Source organism: Lissotriton vulgaris, chromosome 1_1, assembly GCF_964263255.1.
Source record: "Lissotriton vulgaris chromosome 1_1, aLisVul1.2, whole genome shotgun sequence".
In the NCBI taxonomy this organism is placed as follows: Eukaryota; Metazoa; Chordata; class Amphibia; order Caudata; family Salamandridae; genus Lissotriton; species Lissotriton vulgaris.
In genome coordinates, this window is record NC_141685.1 from 1,901,211,656 (window position 1) to 1,901,233,963 (window position 22,308).

At 43.5% G+C, this 22,308-nt stretch overlaps 1 protein-coding gene across 1 annotated transcript in view; it reads right to left on the reverse strand.

The window, feature by feature from the left end:
• Positions 1-22,308, reverse strand: part of ADAMTS20 (ADAM metallopeptidase with thrombospondin type 1 motif 20) — a 1,033,120-nt gene that overhangs the window by 891,299 nt on the left and 119,513 nt on the right. Inside the window, exon 7 of the mRNA XM_086919514.1 lies at positions 1,528-1,669. Within this exon, the coding sequence (XP_086775640.1) occupies positions 1,528-1,669 (142 nt within the window). The remainder of the gene's footprint in view (positions 1-1,527; positions 1,670-22,308) is intronic.

Here is a 22,308-nt window from a genome sequence, read left to right on the forward strand (position 1 = left end):
GTGGTGGCACTGGTAGAGTTCGAGTCTAAACCATTCGTACTACCCTGTGGGGTTCCCCAGGGATCCTCCATAAGTCCCACCCTTTTCAATGTTTATGTTTCCTCATTGGCCCCAGTTATTCGATCATATGGGTTTGAGCTTACATCGTATGCGGATGATACGCAGGTTGTGGTATCACTGCTACCAGGTAGAGAGGAAGGCCTAGCCAGTAAATTCCAGGAGTGCATGTCAGTGGTTAGCAACTGGATGGCCAGGAACTGTTTAAAGTTAAACTCGGCCAAAACCGAAGTTTTACTTTTCGGCTCCAGGGATAACTTTTGGGGTCCAAACTGGTGGCCTGAAGGGATGGGTGTACCCCCCATTCCAGTCATGAAGGTCAAGAACCTAGGGGTTCTGATCGATAATAAGCTTACCTTTAGACCCCAAGTCAATGCAATGACATCATCCATTCATTTTACACTGAAAATAATCCGGAAGATCCTTCCTTTTTTACCCGATGAGCGTAAGAAAACAGTGGTGACCGCCCTGGTTTTATGTCGCCTCATTCATTTATGCAACAGCCTATTTCTTAATGCCCAACAGCGGTTTCTTAACAAACTACAGGCCTTGCAAAACGCAGCAGCTCGTCTCATCACAGGCGTACCAAAGTTTGCATCCGTTTCCCAGGAATTGGTGAAGCTGCACTGGCTCCCAGTGCGGAAACGGATCTCTTTTAAAACTTTGTGCATAGTTTTCAAGGCCCTTCGTGGTCTCGGCCCGTCGTTTCTAACACAGTACTTTCAATGATACTTGCCGGGTAAACATCTTAGGTCAGCCAACCTGGAGCTGATCGTGACCCCACGGATAAGGAAAGCACGTTGTGGAGGCAGAAGCTTCGTCTTGGGGGCAGCAAGTGCTTGGAATGCTCTCCCTTTGACTCTTAGACAGATTACAGATTTAATGACCTTCCGCCAAAGTCTGAAAACATGGCTTTTCGTTCATTAAGCTTCAGGCCAGGCGAGGGGAGCTTTCATTCTAGCGCCAGGACACCGTTTGGTAACAGTGCGCTCTATAAATGTTATAAATAAATAAATAAATAAATAAACATATGAAGAGGCTATCTCTAAAAAAATTCGAAAAAAATATGAAAATCCATTACAAAATGGCAGCCATGCAAGCGTGCACATGCTCGGTGGTCATAAACATTGGCAAAGCCAAATGGTTAGCACCTAGGAAAAAAGGTTAAATTAATAAGTATGCCAATTCTAGCTTGTTTTAAGCTTTTGAAAAAGATCAAGATAAGTTCCAAGAAACATCAATGCACGTATTTACAATAATTGTTATGTAGCTAGATCATCGCACACTTGAGGCTCTATATATAAAACAAGATAAATGGAGACTGGTTGAGACCAGATTAGAAAAACAAAGAGGGATGGGAACAGGAAACTGGGCAGAACTAGAGTTAGATGCGACAGGTGCACATTACACAGATTTACAGTTTTTGATTCTCATGACTGAAACAATAAGTTAATAAAAGTGTTCACTTACCAAGTAGGGACATAGTTGTGACCCAGGGCCAAACATAAGTTCACACTGTTTGTTGACATCATATATAGTACCAGGCAGCTGAAACGAAAGTTCATATGTTCTTCCAGTGGGTTTGTCCAATAGGCACTCCCCATAACCGGTGCTAAGAAAAAACACATACAAATCTTATAGGACTTTGTTACCTCCCTGAATACTGTTCCTTCCTTTTCTAATTCTTTTGCTCATTGTCGTTTGGCTTGCTAAGAATCAGAATAACACCTCTTAATACCGGAGGAGCTAAAAGCAGTATGAAAAGGTGAATGTCCATTTTGAATTTACATTAAAGTGATGGCTTGCCCCTGACAGAAGAGGGTTAGGAGAATTGATCATCACAGGCTAAAATCTACTAAAGAAAATGATTCATAAGTACATTTCCATTTTAGTAATGCCATAACACCCTTCCATGCCCAAATCACCACGCCTATTGATGCCAACTGGGTGGCCCCTACCTTCCCTACCTTACCTCCATAGATATAGCAAACATTATTGAATGTTTGTTTCCATCTTTGCAAGTCTGTCTAGCTTATTTGACGGATTTTTTGTCGGGAGCTCCACATTTGTAGCTGAGAGGCCTAGAACATTGTGAAACCTTACATCTCCATTATAAAAAAAGATCTACAAAGGTATGCCAGCACAAATTGAGAGGTGAGCAGGCACCCCTAAACCCTAATAGGATCAGCAGATTTCCCTCCAATCTCTCAAAGAGAGTTTCCTGCATTCTGTATGGAGTATTTTATAGGATTTATAACATTTGCGGGGGGTGATCATCTTGAATATGGCTGGCCTTCCTATTAGGAAGCTAGATAGTTTTTTGTCAGCATTTCACATCCTCTCTCAACTCAGCCATTGTTACATAAAGATTATAGTTTAAAATGTCCCCTGATCCCGAGTTATTTCATTTCCTAGATATTGGAATTAATCTGTACTAATGCTAATACCCTTATTAACATCCAGTCCGTATCCCAATTTGTATTGACCAGCATAATCATTTGCACAATGTAATTCTGTATCTCCAGTGTTCTCCATAATCAGAGATCTCAGCCAGTCTGGGTATAGTCTGCTTAGGGTTTGAAAGGATACATCCATTTAAAGGGCAGTGTGTCTTCCAGCCTGCTGTCCAGTCCAAAGGCATGTTTCTCTGGGGTTGTCCTAACCTGATGGTTCAATGGCCACGGTGAATAGAATTGGGGACGTGGCACCTCTCTCTCGCATCTTGATTGGTATTTCACTTATGACTATAGTATTAATAAAATAAGGATATCTAATAGGGTGCTTTCCCCAACTTTTTGCCAACTTACCTCCACTTTTTGCTGTATCTTTTTGTTGGCCTTAGAACTCTGAGCATTTTAGCACTGCTAACCAGTGCTAAAGTGCATGTGCTTCCCCAATAAACATGGTATCATTGATACATACCTGGCATGCTTAGTTTAATTACAAGTCCCTTGTTAAGTAGTATATCATACACGCAGGGCCTGTAATCTGTCATACCAACAGTACATACACTTAAATATATATAAATGAAGAATTGTTATCAAAAAGTATTTCATATGATGGTCCTCAGTCGCACTAATAGGACACACAGGTGATGATAACTTGATGAGGGCAAGCAGTAGATGGGGACCGTATGTACTGTTGGTATAACTGAAAATGGTAATCAAATTTATGAATGATTTATTATTTATTTATATATATTTATACCCAAAAAAAACACATATATCAATGTGAAAAAGTTACAAATAAATTGAAAAAATATTTTTCTAAAGGATTGTGGTCCTCTATATTTGTATCAATATATATATTTTGGCATTACTGGCTAACTGTATCCATATCATGTTTAGATAAAAAAGGAGCATGCTATTGGCCTTCTTACATAAAAATTCTTGCTGTCTCTAAGTTTAGCAAGTACATTTGTTTGGTAGGGGTCTCCCGTTTTTCCTAAAAGTTCAAAGCACTGTTTTTACATTTATTCTTTAAAAATCATATATCGACTTCTACTGATTGGGTTCTTGTTTTTTGGTTTTGATTTACTCTATTGTGTATAGCGTTCTCTATTGTTCTAACCCTGTGTGGAGTTTTTTTGTGGAGTATTGATAATGTTACTGTGTGTGTGTGTGTTGCACAAATATTTTACACATTGCCTCTTAAGTTAAGCCTGCCTGCTCTGTGCCAAGCTATAAGAGGGTGAGAGCAGGTTAAATTAAAGTGTCCCTGACTAGGATTGTGGTCCCTACTTGGACAGGGTGCAAACCTCAGACAAATAGACTCAATTTCTAACAGAGGACAAACATTTGAAATAGAATGTGTTGAGTACAGAATGTAAATAAATGATAAATAAAACTTAATTCCTTTTCCATTTTTCTTTAAAGAGTAGCACAAATAGAAATTTGTGGTTCTTGCCATTACAAATATGTAACTTTATTTGCATTCTCCAATTACATGAAATATGCGTAAAGAAGACATTTCTGAACTGAATACATTGCTCAATACTCCCAGAATTTAGAAGAGAATTGATTAGTGTTTAGAAATCACATCTGAAAGGGAAACAGTGTTTACAACGCTGTCTCCACAACGCAGTACCTTTACAACGCGGTTTTTACAATGACTGCGTTGTTACCACGAGTACCAGTACATCGCAAGTCATCACAAAAACTTGCTGTAGGGGGCACGCTGGTGTTGGATTTACAATCCAACACTTTCCCTGGTCTTGCACAAACTGGAGAAGGCATAGTAAATATTACTATTGCTAAATCCAGCACTCCCCCTACAGCAAGTCGCTCTAATGACTTGAGATGTACTGATTTGCGTGGTAACAATGCGGTCGTTTGTAACGACCGCGTTGTAATGGCATGAGATGTTTTGCTTGCATAGTAAAAAGTCAAATTCCATATGAAATCCTGAATATTTGCAAATAAGGTTCTTTTTTAATTACAATATCTGTGTATATATATTTGCATATAAATATGCTTATTGTGTTTGTAACAATATATATGTGGACTCTTTCAACCCTGATGAAGTTCCTTAATAGAACGAATCCCACTGGCTGGGATGGCATCTCAAAAAGGCAATAATATTGCAATAAAGGCATTTTTTTATGTCAGAAAATTTGATGTGGCATTCTTCTGTGATCCCCGAAACATCATCTTGAATGTATCCAGTAGGATTTGATGGACTATTATTTATTTATATATGTAGAGTGCTTCTCACTATTATTGTTTTGGACTCATATTGAAAGTTGGTTTCTTCGGTTGCTGGACCAATAGGGAGTAAGGAACCATGTTATATACTACCATTTGTCTAGCTGATGCAATGTGACTATACCATAGCTACAGAATTTTAAATATAGATACTGTAGGCGCTTACGCCAGGCACTGCCCATGTAGTTCTGTCCACCTGCATTACTGAACACAGTCATTCTTTTTAAGGCACTGACTCGCCAAGGGTCTTCACATACACTTACACTGAGGGCCGAGTCTCAACCCTCACTCCATCTTTAGAGGGCAGCTGTTATGCACTTGCTAAGTTCTTTGCTGATAAGGTAACATCCATGTACTCGTCTTCTCCAGAGGCTGATAGAAATGTCCATGTCCCAATGTTTGGTTTGAACCTTCAGCGGATTCTACAAGGCTACTTCAGTTCCAACCTATTGAATATGGTTTACGTTTAGGTTTACAGATTTATAGAGCGCATGGTTACCCTTAGGCATCCCAGCGCTGTATGAGACACGACAGGGGAAATTCCAGCAGATAAGCTTAGGGAACAGCCATGTTTGCAGTCTTTTTTTTAAGGTCATTTCATTCTCGATCATTCACAGCTCTGGGTCCATGCTGTTCCATAGCTTGGGTTTCAGGTGTTTGAATGACCTCCCACCCCAGGTCGATCGTTTAATTCTGGTGGTGTTCATCAGGAAATTTGATCCTGATGTGAGATGTCAACGGGGTAAATACTGCGAGGTCAGTTCTCATACCAATGAGGGGCCTTTCCCATGCTTAGCTCTGTCAGCCAGACAGAGGGACTTCAATTTGATCCTGGCTAGGACTGGAAGCAAGTGAAGCTCCTTATAACCCCTTCCCTGCTCATGACGGAACCACACTGTCATGAGCCACGGGCACCGTGTGCTCATGACAGGGTGGTTCCGTCATGCTTCGGCTGCTCCGCCCACGCGTCACTGATTCCCCGCCTGTGCAGGTGAATTAGTGAATGGGCGGAGTCGTGATGGAACCACGCCGTCATGAGCCCAGCGCGCCCGTGGCTCATGACGGCGTTGGTTCCTTCACGAGCATGGTGGCGCCGTAATCCCCGATCCGAGGCCAAGGGGTTAACTGAGGCTCTAACTGACTGATACCTTGGTCTTTTCAGAAGCAGTCGGGCTGCTGCGTTCTATACCACCTGTAGTCCATCTGTGACATATTTGGGGGAGCCTAAGTAAAAGGTGTTGCCGTAGTCAAGCCTTGACACCACCAAGGCTTGAACCACTGTCTTCCATGACTTTTCTGGGAGTAGGCCCAGAATTTCCCAGATCATTCGGAGAATACCAAAGCAGGTGCTCGACAATATTTTGGCTTGGATCTCTAGCGTTAGGTTCTGGTCCAGCCACATCCTAAGATTTTGTATGGAGTTTTTTTTCGAAGAAGGCGGGGTACCCCATTTAGCTGGCCAGGGGATCTCCAAGTGCGGGCTGAAGTTTCTGGCTAGGAACATAAGCTCAGTTTATCCCCATTCAGCTTGAGGCTGCAATCAGCCACCCAGGTCCAAACTTTTCAAGGCAGGGGGCTAACTGTCTATGGCCTGAGTTGAGGGAGTCTGAGATTGACACTACTGGTTGTGTGTCATTGGCGTATGACACAATGGAGAGACCGAACTCCTGTACTATGTGGATAAGTGGGCTTAGGTATATATTAAAGAGGGTCGGATTCAGGGAAGATCCTTGAGGGACCCCCATGGGGCTGAAAAGTAGTCTGAGAATATTCTGGCTTCCATGCATTGGAAAGATCTATCATCCAGGAGAGAGGCTAGACATTTGATGGATGTACCCCTGATTCTAATCCCCTTCAGTCTGTTGATCAGGAGGGCGTGGTCTACCATGTCAAAAGCCGCGCTGAGATCCAGTAGCACAATTGCAGCAGATCTTCCCTGGTCTAAAATGCGTTTTATTTTTTCGGTGATAATAAGAAAGGCTGACTCAGTACTGTGTTTTGGTCGAAATCCCATCTGTGTCTGATGTATGATACCATTGTCATCTAGGAATTGCGAGATAGGGTGATTCACGTGTTTCTCGACTATCTTGCCCAGGATGGGAAGTAATGAGATCGGATGGTAGTTTGCCAGAAAAGCAGGGTCAAAAGGTTTTTTTTATCAACAGAGGTTTTAAAATGGCATGCTTCAACTCTTTAGGTACTGTCCCACTTTCCAGGGATAAGGGAAATGAGGTGATAGAGCTGGGTTAGGACACTTTTCCCACATTGAAAAAGAATATGAGACGGAGCCGGATCTAGACGGGACTCTGATTTGATGTTCTGTAGCAGGGACCCAGCTTCTTCCTCACTCAGTTCGGGGAAAGTGAGCAGAGCGGGGGGCGTGGGTAGTTGCTATTCTGTATTCCCGGGAGGTTCCGAGGAGATGTTGGGGGCTACTGTAACTATTGGTGCAATACTGATGTTAGGGTGGAGTGAGTTATAAATGTTTTCTACCTTGCTCTTAAAAAACGAGACTAGCTCATTGCATCTCTCTTTTGAGCATTGGGAGACATTTGTGCTTGAGTCGATTGTAGAGGGGGATTTTACAATTTGAAACAGCTCCTTCGAAGAGCTGGAGGATTTCTTGATTTTTCCTTCGAAAAAAGCAGCTTGTGCTTTCCTAATTTCCTTATGATATTGCTGGATAGCTAATTCTTAGGCTATTTTAAGCTCGGGGTCATACGATGTTCTCAAATTTCGTTCTAGCTTCTTACAGCTTTTCTTTTGAGCGACCAATTCACGGTTGAACCAGGATGATCTGTTGGAGTTTTTTGGGTTTATTGGACCTGGTTTCTTGAAGTTCCGTTCTATGGATCCGTTTATCCAGGATACCCAGTTTTTATGGGCTTATTTTAGATTTTTTGAATCTGGTGGGTAAGATGCCTGTTGTCCAGGCTTCGAGGAGCCTGCCTTGGCCATTTACGTCCCAGTACATGGCTAACTTTTTTTGGCTTTGTAATGTGAGGTTTTAGAAACTGGATTGGGATGAAGAAGTGGTCTGTCCATGGCATGCATATGGGGGCTAGTGCTTCCAGTCTGGAGTAATTTGAAACAATGGAGTCTAGAGTGTGGCCTTTTTCGTGAGTGGGCCGGTGTACCAATTGTGGGACGATTTATGCCTCCTTATGTTTTCTGTTAAATTTGGTTCCCCACTTGACTCCGCTTCTCCTGCCTTTCTGGAGTGAGGAGTGAAAAAGATCTTACCTGTGCTTGGTGAATTATTCAATAGCTCTTTTGCGAAGGCACTTGTTCCTCTTTGCTGGAAGCATGCATCAGTTGTCCCCCTTTTAAAGAATCTATCACTTGACCCAACTAAATTTGAGATTTACAGGCGAATATCGTTGCTTCAGTTTTCATCTAAAATTGCTGAACAAATCGTCAACCAACAACTCTTGATTTTTATCAGAGACAAGGAGCTTCTGCATAGGATGCCCTCAGGCTTCCATACTCTCTATAACACAGTGTCGGCTTTGGTGCTCACCGCTGAGTCCATTCAGCAGATTATGGATGGGGTGATACTGTTGCCCTGCTGATGCTGGGTCTGAGCGCGACTTTCAACAGTGTTTCCCACAGCCTCATGCTTAAGAGATGGTGGAGTTGCAGTGTCGGGCATAAGGCCTTGAAATGACTGGCCTCCTTTCTGCAGGGCCGCACCTTTCAGGTGCTGCAAAAGCCTTTTAAATACCAGGTGTCTCCCTTTCAGTAGGGGGTACCTCAGGGCTCATCTTTGAGCCCTACTCTATTCAATCTATATATGCGCCCCCTGGTTGATATCATTGAGCGTTACAGTTTTAACACTGATGATACTCAGCTTAAAGTCACACTGTCACAGAATTCAGCCAGTTTGGCCACTTCTCTGAGGACCTTTTTATAGGAAGTTGCCCAATGGATGGACCTCCATTGCCTGAAATTAAATGAAGGGAAGACCAAGTTCCTTATCCTGGGCCAGTAGCCTTTAGTCTGGTCTCCTGCTTGGTGGACAGTTTCTCTTCGATCTCGTCCTTCGCCAAACCTAGGGTTAAAAACCTAGGCATTGGGTTTGATGAAAGCCTGACATTCAACAGCCGGATCACAGCCTTGGTGGGCAATTGTTTTGGGATTCTAAGATTGCTCAAGAACATTATTTGCTTCCTGTCTGAATCTGTCAAGAACACAATAGTCCAGGTACTGTTTTTTTCCAGACTGGACTACTGCATTATATATATATTTGGGAGTTTCCCAATCTCATTTGATGAGACCTCAGCGCGTGCAGAACTTCGCAGCTCAGCTACTGTTGAATCTCAATGGGTTTCGCACTTTGTAAACTTCAGTGGCTCCCGGTGAAGAATTGTCTTGTTTTTAAAGTTTTGTGCTACTGTAACAGGGCCTTCTCAAATACAGGTGCCTGTTATCTGCACCTCCTCATCAAGCTATACTCTCCTTTGAGGCATCTTGGGTCATCAGGGGCCCTGCTGGCTTATGTCCCTGCTGTGAAGAAAGCTCGCATAAGGGACAGTTCCTTTCGTTTCCTGGCTTCCAAATGGTGGAATTCTCTGCCACTTTACTTAAGACAGGCAAAGACTGAAGTGGCGTTTTGAAAAAACTTAAAAACCTGGTTATTCAGATAGGCTGTTCTCCTACTCCTCTGGGCTGCATTGTGATGTTTGATCACTAGAGTTAGACAACACTGCTGGGACATTTTGGTTGATGCAGCTGTTCGCTATAAACATTTATTTATTATTATTATAAAAGTAAGAGTAGCACAAACATCTCCATTGTTAAATGATAGTCCCCTTCATGCAACGTTCCCAATCTTTAATTGTATCTTATGCGTGGCTACTCCATTTCATCTCCATTTGTTATCCTCAGCTGTGGAGGAGAAGAGTCATATGGGAGCTGTACATAACATGTCCTCAGCTAGCTGACACCTGTCTGTATTAACTCTGGTGTCCCTCCACCTACACTCTGGCCATCTTAACCCTACACCACCCCAATTCACACACAGTACCTGGTATTTTTCCAGTTACCCACTCCACCCTTATTCCTTCCACCAGATACTTAAAAACACACTTGGTTTCTTGCCACCACTCCCACCCCCACTAATCTATATTTACTCTCCGTGCTCCCACCCACATTTAAAAAAAATCTGCCGTCCTGCAACTTATCAACACCACCCACTCTCCAACTCCTCAACCTCCCAACCCAAATACATATAAAATTATACCTCTTCTCCAGGCATCCACTCCCACCACCCTCTGCATTTATTCAACTGTGTAAACTGAAAGAAAAACTGTCATCCTGCCACTGACTCTTACCACCCTCTCTTCAATCCGCCTGTCCCAAAAATAAAAAATGAATACCTTGCCTCCTACCACCCACCCGCACCACCATCGGTGCCTTCTCTTTCTTTCTCTGCGCAAAGCTATGCTCTTTTTTTTGTCCTCATTTACCTTCCCCTTCCGACAAGGGTCATACAAACCACCTTGCACGACTTAGAGACGTGATTTTTTTTTCCGGTGGCAGAGGTGTCCCAAAACCAGAAGGAAAGTATCTTTAACTCCATCTAGGTATTTTTCAACCTGTAGGACCAAATCGATTCTAAACTGGCCCTGATCCAGGAGCGTTAATGGCATAATCATCGGACCCGGGGAAAAAAAATAAAAACCCCGGGTTCACCTCCAGTTAATTAAGAGATCCCAAAAAGCCAAATTACGTTTCCTAGCTGTTCTTTTGAGATCCATTTTAGAAGTTTCATATAAAGATGAAAGCCACCGAGAGTGTAAAGGGGGAGTTTTTTCTATCCACTGGATACAGATCTGTCTTCTCGCCAATAGAATCGTATAGAAAAGGAAAGATTTCTCCTTACCCTTAATATTATCTTCTATTCCAAAGATGACAAGTGGAAGAGTAATTGACAGAGATGTATGTAGAATAGAATTTAGAGTATTCTTCACCTCCTCCCAAAAGTTCGAAAGATCTGGGCATTCTAGAAACATATGTATGTCATTAGCACCCATCATGTTACATTTATTACATTTTTTGTCTGGTAGGAATTTAGACAGTTTTAATGGTGGTATGTATGCGCGGTGAATCGAAAATAGATGGTTACGTCTTAACCATGCGGGTTTTACCGTTTTGTACAGTAAACCGCAAGACTGTTGCCATTTCTCGTCACAGGGAGTGTTAATCACTAATCCCCATAACTCATCTGGTAATTTAAACTCCCATCGTTCTCTTCTAGCATCTGCCAGTACCAGGTAGTTACTTCTTTCCCTCCACTGGGTCGCTCTACCAGCATTTGTTCTAATACGCTGGTTTTTCCAATGTTAGTGTCTATGCGGCTCTGTGATCTCACGCAGCTGTCTAGTTGGATATATTTGAATCTAGATGTTTCTGTTCCTACAAGTTCATGTAATTCGTTCCAGGCTATAAATTTCCCGTCTATAAACAGTTGACCCCACCTAATAATACCTACTTGTTTTATGATATTTGAGAGCCTGTCTTTCAAAAATGGTGGTAGACCGGGTGAGTCCCAAATTGGAGAGTACGTAGAATAATATGACAAGCCTATTTTTTTCTTATGTTGTACCAATTTTTAGCCCATGATTGTGCCATTTTAAGTTAAATTTTTTTGAAAAATTTGAGACTTCCAAATTTAAACATAAAACCCTCTGGTGTTAAGTTTGCCCCCAATAAAATTGCTTTGTACATGGAATTAGAAGTTAAATTAGTTGGTGTTTTCGGTAACATTCTCGAGTGTGACATATGGAAAGCCTATGAGTAGTACAACAAGTCTGGGAGTGCAAAGCCCCCCGTTTCCCTTCTTCTTCTTAATTTTAATTCCATATGAAGGAGTTGATTTCTCTTTGGGATTTTTCAATTTGTTTCTGTTCAAATGTGGTTGGGATTGTATTCAAAATAAAAGTGAACTTAGGGAGGATACACATTTTAACTAGATTTACTCTGTCCGTTATAGAGTTATAGATAGTGGTAAATGTGCCCAGGACTTTAAAAGTTTTTTACTTTCAGTATGTATTCTTTCTAGATTATTTGATCCAATCTTATCCACTTCCTGGGTTATTCTTATTCCTAAATAACGCATTGATGTTGAGATGTTTGCCTCTAACTGAATATTTGGAAGGTTCCATACCATAATCTCCGTTTTGCTGGACTTAATATCATATCCTGATATCTGGCCGAAATCCTTTGCACATGCGATAATAACTGGAAGTGCCTTAACTGGATCAGATGTGCACACCAAGATATCATCTGCATATAAAGCTACCCGCTTTTCCCACTCTCCATAGCTAAAAGATGGATATTAGCCTCGTTCCTTAAAGTTTGAGCGAACGGTTCAATATATAAGTTAAAAAGGAGCGGGGAAAGCGGGCAGCCCTGCCTTGTGCCTCTAGTTATGCTGAAGGCATCGGTTAAACCCCCATTAATCATTAGCCTAGCAGAAGGTGTATTATATAATAATTTAATTGTTCTGCAGAAGCCTTCCCCACAGTTAAATTTTTTTAATACATCGTTTAGATAGAGCCAATTGACTCTATCAAACGCTTTTGTTGCGTCTAAAGTCAGAGTAGCTAGGGGTGTGGAAACAGCAGTTGCAATATCTATGGCCCCCACTAGTTCGTAAGTTAACTCCGCTAACTGTCTCCCATTACAAATGATGCTAGCCAGTCTTGTAGAGATAATATTTGTGAATATTTTATAATCACTATTAAGAAGTGATATTGGTCTGTATGACCCACACTCTAATGGAGATTTTCCAGGTTTAGGAATAAGTACTATGGTGGCTTCCCCCCAAGATTTAGGTGGTATATCTCCATTTAATAAGATTCCGTTAAAAAGTACCATGAGCTCTGGAGCCATTATGTGTTCAAGGGATCTGTAGATTTCTCCTGGCAGACCATCCGGCCCTGCCGCTTTTCCTTTTTTGAATGACGAGTTTCTTTTATTACTTCTTCCACAGAGATCTCTTTCTCTAATGATTTATTTTGATTCGTTGATAAGGTTGAAAGTGTGATAGCATCTAACCACCTATCTCTTGCTTGTTGATCATTGGGGAGATCTTCTTTATAGATCTGCTCAAAAAATTCGTAAAATGCCTTTCCCATATCTTGATTAATTGATCTAGTCTCAGTCTCTCCTGCAACCTTGATTTCTCTAATATAGTTAAGGGCTTTATCAGCTTTTATTTTCCATGCCAACATTTTTCCTGAAGCTTCTCCGAACTCAAAGTGGGAGGATTTACTCACTTCCCACCTTTTATTTATTCTTTCTTGTAGAGTATTTTCCATGTGGTTTTTCAATTCGGCCAGCTTTTCATGATCTGAAGATGTTACTAATGTCGGGTCCAATCTTAATTCTAGATATTTCATGTCCTAATTTTCTCAGTATATGTTCCCCGTCTATAAGAGGCTCTGTTAGTAATCTGCCCTCTTAGGAAGGCCTTAAATGTCTCCCAAACCACTGTGGGGGTAGCAAAATATTTATTAGTGTCAAAAAAGGATAGGGTCTCTTCTGATAAAAATGTAACCTCTTCCTCCTCCAGCAAAAGTGTCCGATCAAAAGACCAGGAAGGATGTTTAGCTAGGTTACTTATTTTCAAAGTAAATTCTATCGCAGAATGGTCTGATAAGTGTGATGGTAAATAGTTTATTGATGTTAGGGTATCCTTTAGACAGTAGCTAAAAAAAGCGTAATCGATTCTGGATTTATGCTTAAAGTGACTGTTCCCTGGCTTGTTGCCCACTATGCTCTTTATTGGAGCAGAGAGCCACAATTACACAGCTCCGTGCAGACAGGCTCTCTGATAGCACTGTCAGCACAACCTGGAAATCCATGTGATGTCAGAACAGAGGGAAACAGCTTTTGTTTCCAGCTGCCGAAGTGTACTAGCAATGAAGTATTCATGCTACTGGCTTCCAGTGGAAGATGTATTTAACAATCAAATTTGCAAGAATACATGTGTTTTGTGGTGCTGTCAAATGGGGCGCCTAAAGACAGAATCGATGTATGCATTAAATTCCAACCTTGGTGCTGTATGAGAAACGGTAAATGTTTGACATTTACATTTTCAATCTGCAACATATTTACTGATGAAAAAATACTGTTTTTATCCCTTGAGGAACCACAATTGAGAAGTGCCATTTTTGAACGTGCAAACCTGTGCTCTAGACTGGGTACATTAATGGTTGAATCTATTACCAGCTAAAATGAACAAATGAGAAAAAGAGCATCCAGGGGTAGCTTGTACTTTAGATGTATTTAGCCATGTATAACCTGCAGCTAAATTGTGATTTTTGACAGTTTTGCCTGTAAGATGGCAGGCATGTTGCCAGGGAGAGGTTCACCTTGTTTGTAGGTACAGTGGGACAGCTGGCAAGGTAGAAATACTGCCCACTTCTTATTAATTCATCTCTTCAAAGTGAAATCATCTGACTGTGAGAAGCTATTGAGATTCTGACCCAAACAAATGCCCTCTGCAGGGTAATCGGTTTTGTAGGCAGAATTCATTGTGTAAAAACATAAATCAAGGGTATTTTTAAAGGGATTCTGAGTAATATGTGTGCTTGTGTGTGTGAGAGCTGCGGATCAGGATTGCTCTCTCGCTCAAACATACAAGCTGGTGGTTGGAGTGTTATGTGGCAAGTCCGTTCACCCAGGCAGTCTCAACCAGTCTGTGTCGGAGGGATGAGTTATCTATACTTTTTGACTCTGTGTGTTAGTGGCAAACAAGGCCCTCATCCAACAAAAATTATTAAACACAACAAAAATAATGTTGTGCCTCTCACCAAACCAGTTGTTAACCTGTGTTTTCCCTGCTGGTCCAACTGTAATACACAAGTGTCACTTTAACGACTGTGTGGGAGTAAGATGCTGTACGTTCTTCTATGGGATTGTGTGTCTGTCCCCTTCTAGCCACACTACTGTTTCTGGTGTTGCAGGCCCAATTATGTGCCTCGATTTTCACCATGAAACCGATTTAATTTATACCCTGATCTGCTTTTTCGATTTCAGGCAATTGGATGAGGCATCTGGTGAAACTACAGCAGGAACAGAGGTGAAAGCTGCAGGGTGGAGCACAGCCCAGCCAAGTCGGTCTCCTGCAGCATTGAATATATTTAAGGCTTCTAGCAATCGGGCCAGGGGTTCCCTTCCCTGACTCCATCAGACCACCATCCAACCCCCCAGTCAGCTTGGCTGAATGCAAGTACTCATAAGACAACATCAAGAGCACTGGACCAGAGGCTGTGGTCTGGCAAAACAGGGCCCCTGCCTGTTCCAACGCTCTTCCCAGTCCCCTGTCCCCTAAATTCTTCTCTTCCACCTTCCTTCTCTCTTCAACCTCCCCTCCCTCTTCCTTTGGTTCCCAACCATGTCTCCCTCCTCGACAATTCCTTCCTCGTTTCTCCCTCTGACCTTGCAGTCCCTTACTCCCTCAGTTTCCATCTAGCCCAATCCCCCATTCCACCTGTTACCTGTCCCCCTTCATCCACCGTTCTTAACCTACAGTACCCGTCCAGCACCATCCTCTCCCTTCTCCTCATACTCTTTGCCTTCCTAGGACCCCTCCTCCTTCCCCCGCCTGTTCAGCTCACTCTCCTCTCTTCTCCACGTACCTTTGTCATTCACCTAACCCCCTGCCCCCCCCGTTCAGCCTCTTCTCCTCTCATATCCCCTTACCTTTGGCCTTCATCTGACCTCCCTCCTACTCCTCAACTTTCTCCTCCTATTGAGGACCTCTACTCCTCCCCTCTGTTCAACACCAGTACAAATATTTATCTTCCCACCTCTGTTTTACCACCACTACTATCGCTCACCACCTTCCCCCACCTTCTACTCTTGCTCCCCAGTCCCCACCCATTCCCTGCCCCTCCCCTCCCTCTGCAATTCCTCCCTTATCCTGTTCCCCCACCTTGCCCCGTCCTCCCTCACTCCCTACTCTCCCTCCCGTTTCCCACTCCTCCATCCCTCCCCATCGACAATCACCCACTGCACCTCCTCCCTTATCCCGTTCACCCACCCCTCCCGTCCCCCCTCACCCTCTGTACTCCCACCCTTATCTATCGTGCCACCCAACACTCCGTGCTCAGCTCTCCTCTCCCTGGAAAGCAAACTTGATTCTCTCATCTCTTCTATTTCACAGCTTGTAGCGTCCATCTCACTTTTAAGCACCAAGTTGTCCCCCTTTCCTAATATGCTCCCGAGGAGTTCAGTGCTCACGCGTCCCAATAAAGCCAACCTCAGTCTGTCCTCTACAGACATCTCCAACTTACTAGCCGGCTACAAGACCACCAGCATCACCCCCCTCCACCTTTCTCTCCCAAGAATTCTATGCAGTTCACTATTCAGACCATCTCCTATATCAGATCCTACCAGCCTCCCTCGTACCTGGCACCCTCATTCAAGAATCTCATCACTATCTCCCTTAACAGCCCTAACACCCTTGTCACCAAAATGGTTGCATCAGAACTGCACTGCTTGCTCCACAACTGCAGATCTGCAATCAAACACAAATTGGAAATTTCTGATATTATCACCCTCCAGAATCTTCACATGTTCTTCCTCACTGAGACCTGGTTTAATGACTCCTCTCATACTCTATCCTCAGAAATGACAGATCAGACAAAATTGGAGGCGGTGTCGCTATCATCTTCAGGAATTCCCTTCAAATGAAAGCCTTCCCTACCATCCTTTTCAGCACATTCAAATGCCTATCCCTAGAACTACAAATTCATCATGGTTCACCCTTTAGATTCCAAGCCATCTACCATCCGCCTGGTAACTGCTCTGCCTTTGTGGAGGAAGTCACTGACTTCATCAGTGACCAATTTTCTCAAAGTGACAGGCAGATCTTCCTGAGTGATCTTAATCTCCATTGGGGCTCATTGGAAGACTCGGCTGCCAACAAGCTTGCCACCTTTCTCTCAGCTAAAGATGTCTTTGCTCAGAAACTACTCATTCCAAGGGCTCAATGTTGGTTCTTGTTATATCCAAAGCAGACCTGCTGACTACTGCTCCCCCTATCCATGTAGACTGGTCTGACCACTTCCGTGTTCCCTTCTGTTTTCATCTCTTGCACATTATAATGCTCAATCAACTTAAAAGAGCTGCTACCTGGTTCAGCAACACTAAAAACATTGATCTTGACACTTTTCCTGACTCTGCTATGCTGTCACTTCCTAGACTTCACCCCAACATGGATGTGAATGTTCTCACCTCTCAGTGCCTCTCAGTCCTAGCTGTCGAAATTGACATGGTAGCTCCACTCCAAAGCAAAAGGAAAAGACCCACCCCCTCAGCACCTTGGTTAAATAAAACTCTCTACGATGAAAGGAAAAACCTTAGAAGCCTGGAGAAACATTGGAGAAAATCTCCTTCCACCGCCAATCTCTCTCGGTTACGTTCAGCAAGATCCAAATACCACAACCACACCTTCCACGAAAAAGCTTCACATTTCAGATCCCTCCTTTAATCAGCCAAAAACAGACCCCAAAACTTTTTGCCCTCATCAAAAATCCTAACTGTTCTCCCCTAACTACTAAGCCAGAGGACTCCACAAAGAGAGCAGCCAACTTTGCTATTTTCTTTGATGAAAAGGTCAAAGCCCTGGTGAATCAGGTCGCCCACCCCAACCTCTTTGAGGAGCAGAAATCTTTAGTCACCTGGCAACATTTTGACGTCATCTCGGAAGTTGAACTCCTCAAATGTCCGTGAAACCAAACCATCCAACCAATCTTCTGACCCCATCCGTAGCGTCTTCGCCATCGATTTCTACACCCATACTCTCTCTTACTGGACCAGGCTAGTTAATCTCTTCCTTAGTCAAGGCTCTCTCCCAGTCACCCTTAAATCAAGTCAGGATACCCCTCTTCTAAAAAAAAACCTCCGCTGATGCGAACGACCTCAACAACTTCCGCTCTATCACCAACCTCTATTAACAACTTGCCCTACACATTATGGACAATAATCTCCTCGACGTTTTCTGATCTAGCTTCATCCAAAATTGCAGCACTGAAACAACCCTGCTGCAAGTGATTGATGATGCGCTGCATATACTGGTCTCTGGGGAATCGTGTCTTCTGATTCTTCTAGACCTCTCTGCAGCCTTTGACACTGTTAATCATAGCACCCTCCTCAACACTCTTCAACAGAGAATTGGATTGGATGGCACAGTGCTGAAATGGTTTGCTTCCTTCCTTTCTGACAGATCCCAAATGATTAAGATAGCGAACAGTCTTTCATCTCCATTGGCTGTAGGTCAAGGCATCCCTCAAGGTTCTATCCTGGCACCCACCTTGTTTAATCTCTACCTGACATGACACTCAAATCTATCTCAAGGTGTCTTCCACACACGCTACTCTCAACTCCATTCACAACTGGTTGTTAGCTCACCAACTCATTCTAAATCCTGCCAAAACTGAATTCCTCCTCCTTTCTTCCTCTCTCCCACCCCCTCCCATTCAATCGTGGATGGATCAGCTGAACCTACACAACAACAAACCCATCATTGTCGACAGCGCAAAATCCCTAGGTGTCATAATGGACAAAAGACTCAACCTAATCTCCCACATCAACTCTATTGCCAAGCACGCATGATACCAGTTGCGCCTACTGTGGAGGATCCGTTGGTTTTTCCACGACAAAGACTTAAAAACCTTGGTACAATCGCTGGTTCTCTCAAGACTGGATTATTGCAATTCTCTTCTGACGGGCTTACCTAAATCTCACCTCTCCCCTTTCAAATCCATCCTCCATTCAGCAGCTCGCTTCATTACAGGGTCTAAACGAAGTGACCACATCACTCCTATCCTGTCCTCTCTTCGATGGCTTCTGATCGAGGCAAGATCTATCTACAAAACTGCCTGCATCACGCATAAAGCCTTGCACACGCCCTCCCCTCGTTACCTGGCAAACAAACTGAAATTGCCAGGAGACTTGCGTCCCTCGCACAATGCGGAAAATCATCTGCCTTAGCCCCCCGTCTTCAAAAGGGAAAGTTCGATGGCACAATCCTTCAAAGGCAATGCGGTGAGAATCTGGAACTCACTTAACCATTGCTCTGTGCCACCTCCTCTATACCCGGATCTTCAAAGCTGATCTCAAATTAATCCTCTTTTAAAGACACATTCAGATCTAATACTGTCATGCTCAGGCCCCTCTTGGAAGTTCACTCATTGGAGATTTGTATTTTTTCCCCCTGTACATTCCTTTCTCCTGCGTGCTTTGTTAGATTTTGTGTTTATGTGACCTTCATTTTTAGTTTGTAATGTTGTATTGTGTTTCCACTGTTCTTTTGTAACGTAACTGGCTCTATTGTACAGCGCTCTGACACCTTCAGATAATGTCCCGCTTTATAAAAATGCACTAAATAAATAAATAGAAGCCTGCATGGAGGAGCGGGCTATGCCCCCCCCCCAAGCAGGCTAGAGTATCGCCTGTGGCATGGGGATTAATCACAGCCCTCCTCCACCACACAGCTGTAATGCAACATATGATCCTGAACTAAGAAAAAGAAGGAAGCTTCCAGCCATTAGCATATACAGGGCTGCTGTGTCCATCACCTACTTGCCCCACCTCATGAGCAGGAACAGCCTGAAGCCAAATGCAGAGACCCGGGTCTCAGTGTGCCGCACCCACCTAGAGCACACCTTGGGGGGAGGAGATGGTGCTCCTCAGGACTGATGGTATCCTGCCCTGGTTTGCTCTGATCCGACCACCCCCCACATTCTTCACCACCAACCCCCACCACTGTACACATTTACTACCTACTCGGAAAGGTTGGCAAATGTCATTCTATTTGTATCCACAATTGAGCGTAAACCACTTGAAAAGGACTGGTATTCCAAGGTATCTATTTATTCCAGATTTCGGGAACAGATCAAATAATTACTGGTGTTTGAAGCTGGAAACTAGCAGGCACATAATAACTGCACTAAAAGGGCTGCCTTGGAAAGGATATAGTGAGGGCGCACTTCTTTAGGCAGAGAATTGTTAACATGTTTTTGTTTGGATAACTGCCATCTTTAAATTGTGAAGCCTAGTATGGCTATTTTTTCTTGACTTTGTATATAGTTGCATTTTGTGTTGGTTTGATTTTAAAATGGTAAAGGCATTGCTTCTCTGTAATATATGCTGCTGGCCACTCATACTTCTGTGTGTTGATGGATTCACTAATTGTAACATCTCAAATCATCTGTATGAGTGACTAGGACATGTCCTTTCTCAGGGGGTGTGCTACAGGGTGCAACAACATACAAAACAGGTGTATTGGTAAAGCATACGATTACCCGTAGGTGTCCTGGCACTGAATAATAGTTGTTTATTGTTACCCAACGCAATGATACTCATTTAATTGACCTCAGATGGATGAAAGACTGAGTGGATCCGCCTGGATTTGAACCTGTGACCATGAGGTTGAACACAGGCACCTGCTGTGGCTGCTTTAGTCCACTAAGCCACCAGTCCAACTATAGGGCCACAGACCCTCATGGGACAATCACACATGAATATCTGGCTAAAAGAAGCATTGTCAAAGCTCTTACCCTATGTGAGAGCTACTGGCTTTGCCAATATAGTTTTGCCATGTTTTACCGCAGCGTGGCTGAGCAGCATGGCTAAAAGGAAAGTTAGAAAAAAATCACTATGATGTGGCCAGCGTGGCTGAATCATGGCGCTCTGTTTTCTTCTGGTGGGTGGGTGTGGGAATTATGAGGGAGGGGACGGGACAATAAAAACAGTTTTGTGACATGGCCAGGGCTTGTTTCATAAAACATGAACTTGCATAACATTATATTAAACAAATCAAAGATATCGAGGGTCTAATCCTAACACGTGACTAGGCTGTGTGATTGTTGGCAGATCTCATTATCTCTCGCCGTTCTGGAGCAGTGAGAAACCAGTTGAATAGCATTATTAGCACGCTTAAAAACCAAGGACGAGGAGGCTAAATTATGGGAGGAACGCTGGGTTCCAGGGATTTAGGGTCTTTCCTCATCTCCTGTTGGGTGGCGTCAGCCTGTTCCAATTAACAGAAGGCACTCGGGATGAACCAGCGCTGCGAGGCCTCAGGGTAGTCTATGCGCTATATAAATGTAATTTTCATTTCATTTCATTTTCATGAACGGGCTGCGCACAGCATATGTGGTTATTTCTATGTATGCCTGTGCATGTGAGTCAATTGTCTGCTTTTTGTGTGTGTGAGCCAAAGTTCATTAATGGTGTGAGCGTCTGTCAGTTAGTGCTTATATATGTTTGTCGGTTAACATTTGTGTTTGAGTGAGTGAACATGTGAGCCACTGTTCACGTGTGTGTGTATGTTCGTCTCTATGGCTGAGTAAGCAGGTCCATTTGTCAGTGTATACAGTTATGTTTATGAATGTTGTTGTTTTTGTGTCTATGAATGGTTGTGTTTATTTGTGCACTTGTTAGCCGTTATTTATGTGCGCATGTCTGGCCCAGTATGTGTTTGTGGTCCTGAATGCTTATGCATGTTAATCTTTCCCTGTGGGTCTGTGTGAGACAGGTTTTTTGTTTGAATCAGTGATTGTTGTTCCTGTGGTTGCATGCCTGTTTCTGAGTGTGTATGTGGAAGCAGTTTGTGTGCACGCCTGTAATGTGTTTAAATGTGATCTCCACCTTCACATGTAAATCAGATGGAACCAGAAAATTAATATAGACCCACTGAACAGGCCAGGAGAGGATGCTAAAGGTCAAAACTTATTTTTTCTTACCATCTAATCCTATTAAGAGCAGCAGCAGGATCTTAGCCCCCCTCAGAAAAGAAAGTAGTCGCTACATAAGTAAAGACATTTTCTTCCCCCATTAATACACGTTTGCATTAACGAGTAAACAGAGACAGCGCACAGTGGCATAGCAATGGGGGTGGGGTGGTGATAGAGCAAACGCACAAATTTGCAGAGGCCGACGCTCCCCCAAAGTTGGAGGGGCTTAGGACGGTGCCATAACCCACGCCGAGCCCTTGGATGAGAAATGGTTCTGGGAGCCCAAAAGCACTCAGAAGCAGTGCCAGGTGTCCACGCCCCCCCCCCCCCCATGAGCGCCACAGTGGCGCCAGGTCGCCGTACAATTGGGGGCCTGCCGAGATACAAACCCCCCAATGGGGGGACAGAACACGCATGGCTGGAAAGGTGTGGGGGGCGATATAAGCCACCGCTCCCCCAGGTAGCTCCTATCTTCGTGGAGTGGGGGAGCTGCGCACTTTTATTTCAGACCGACTCTTTTTCCAGCCTACTGCGAGGCGAAGCACTGCCAGAAGAGGCATCGGGTCAGCTGAAGCACTACTGGACCCGGGGACGAGCAAGGTTTGGAGCCCGAAGGTGCGCCTGCTCTCTTGATACACCGCCGCGGCCGAGCCGCGAATAGCAACACCGGTGGCTTTTGGCACCCCTCCTCGCCTCCAATCCGGAGCACTGCGTGGCCAGGCCTAGGGGCACCTGCTCCGTTTTTTTTTTTTTATTTCTGTAATTTTTTATTGAGTGAAAAAAAAAAGGGCATA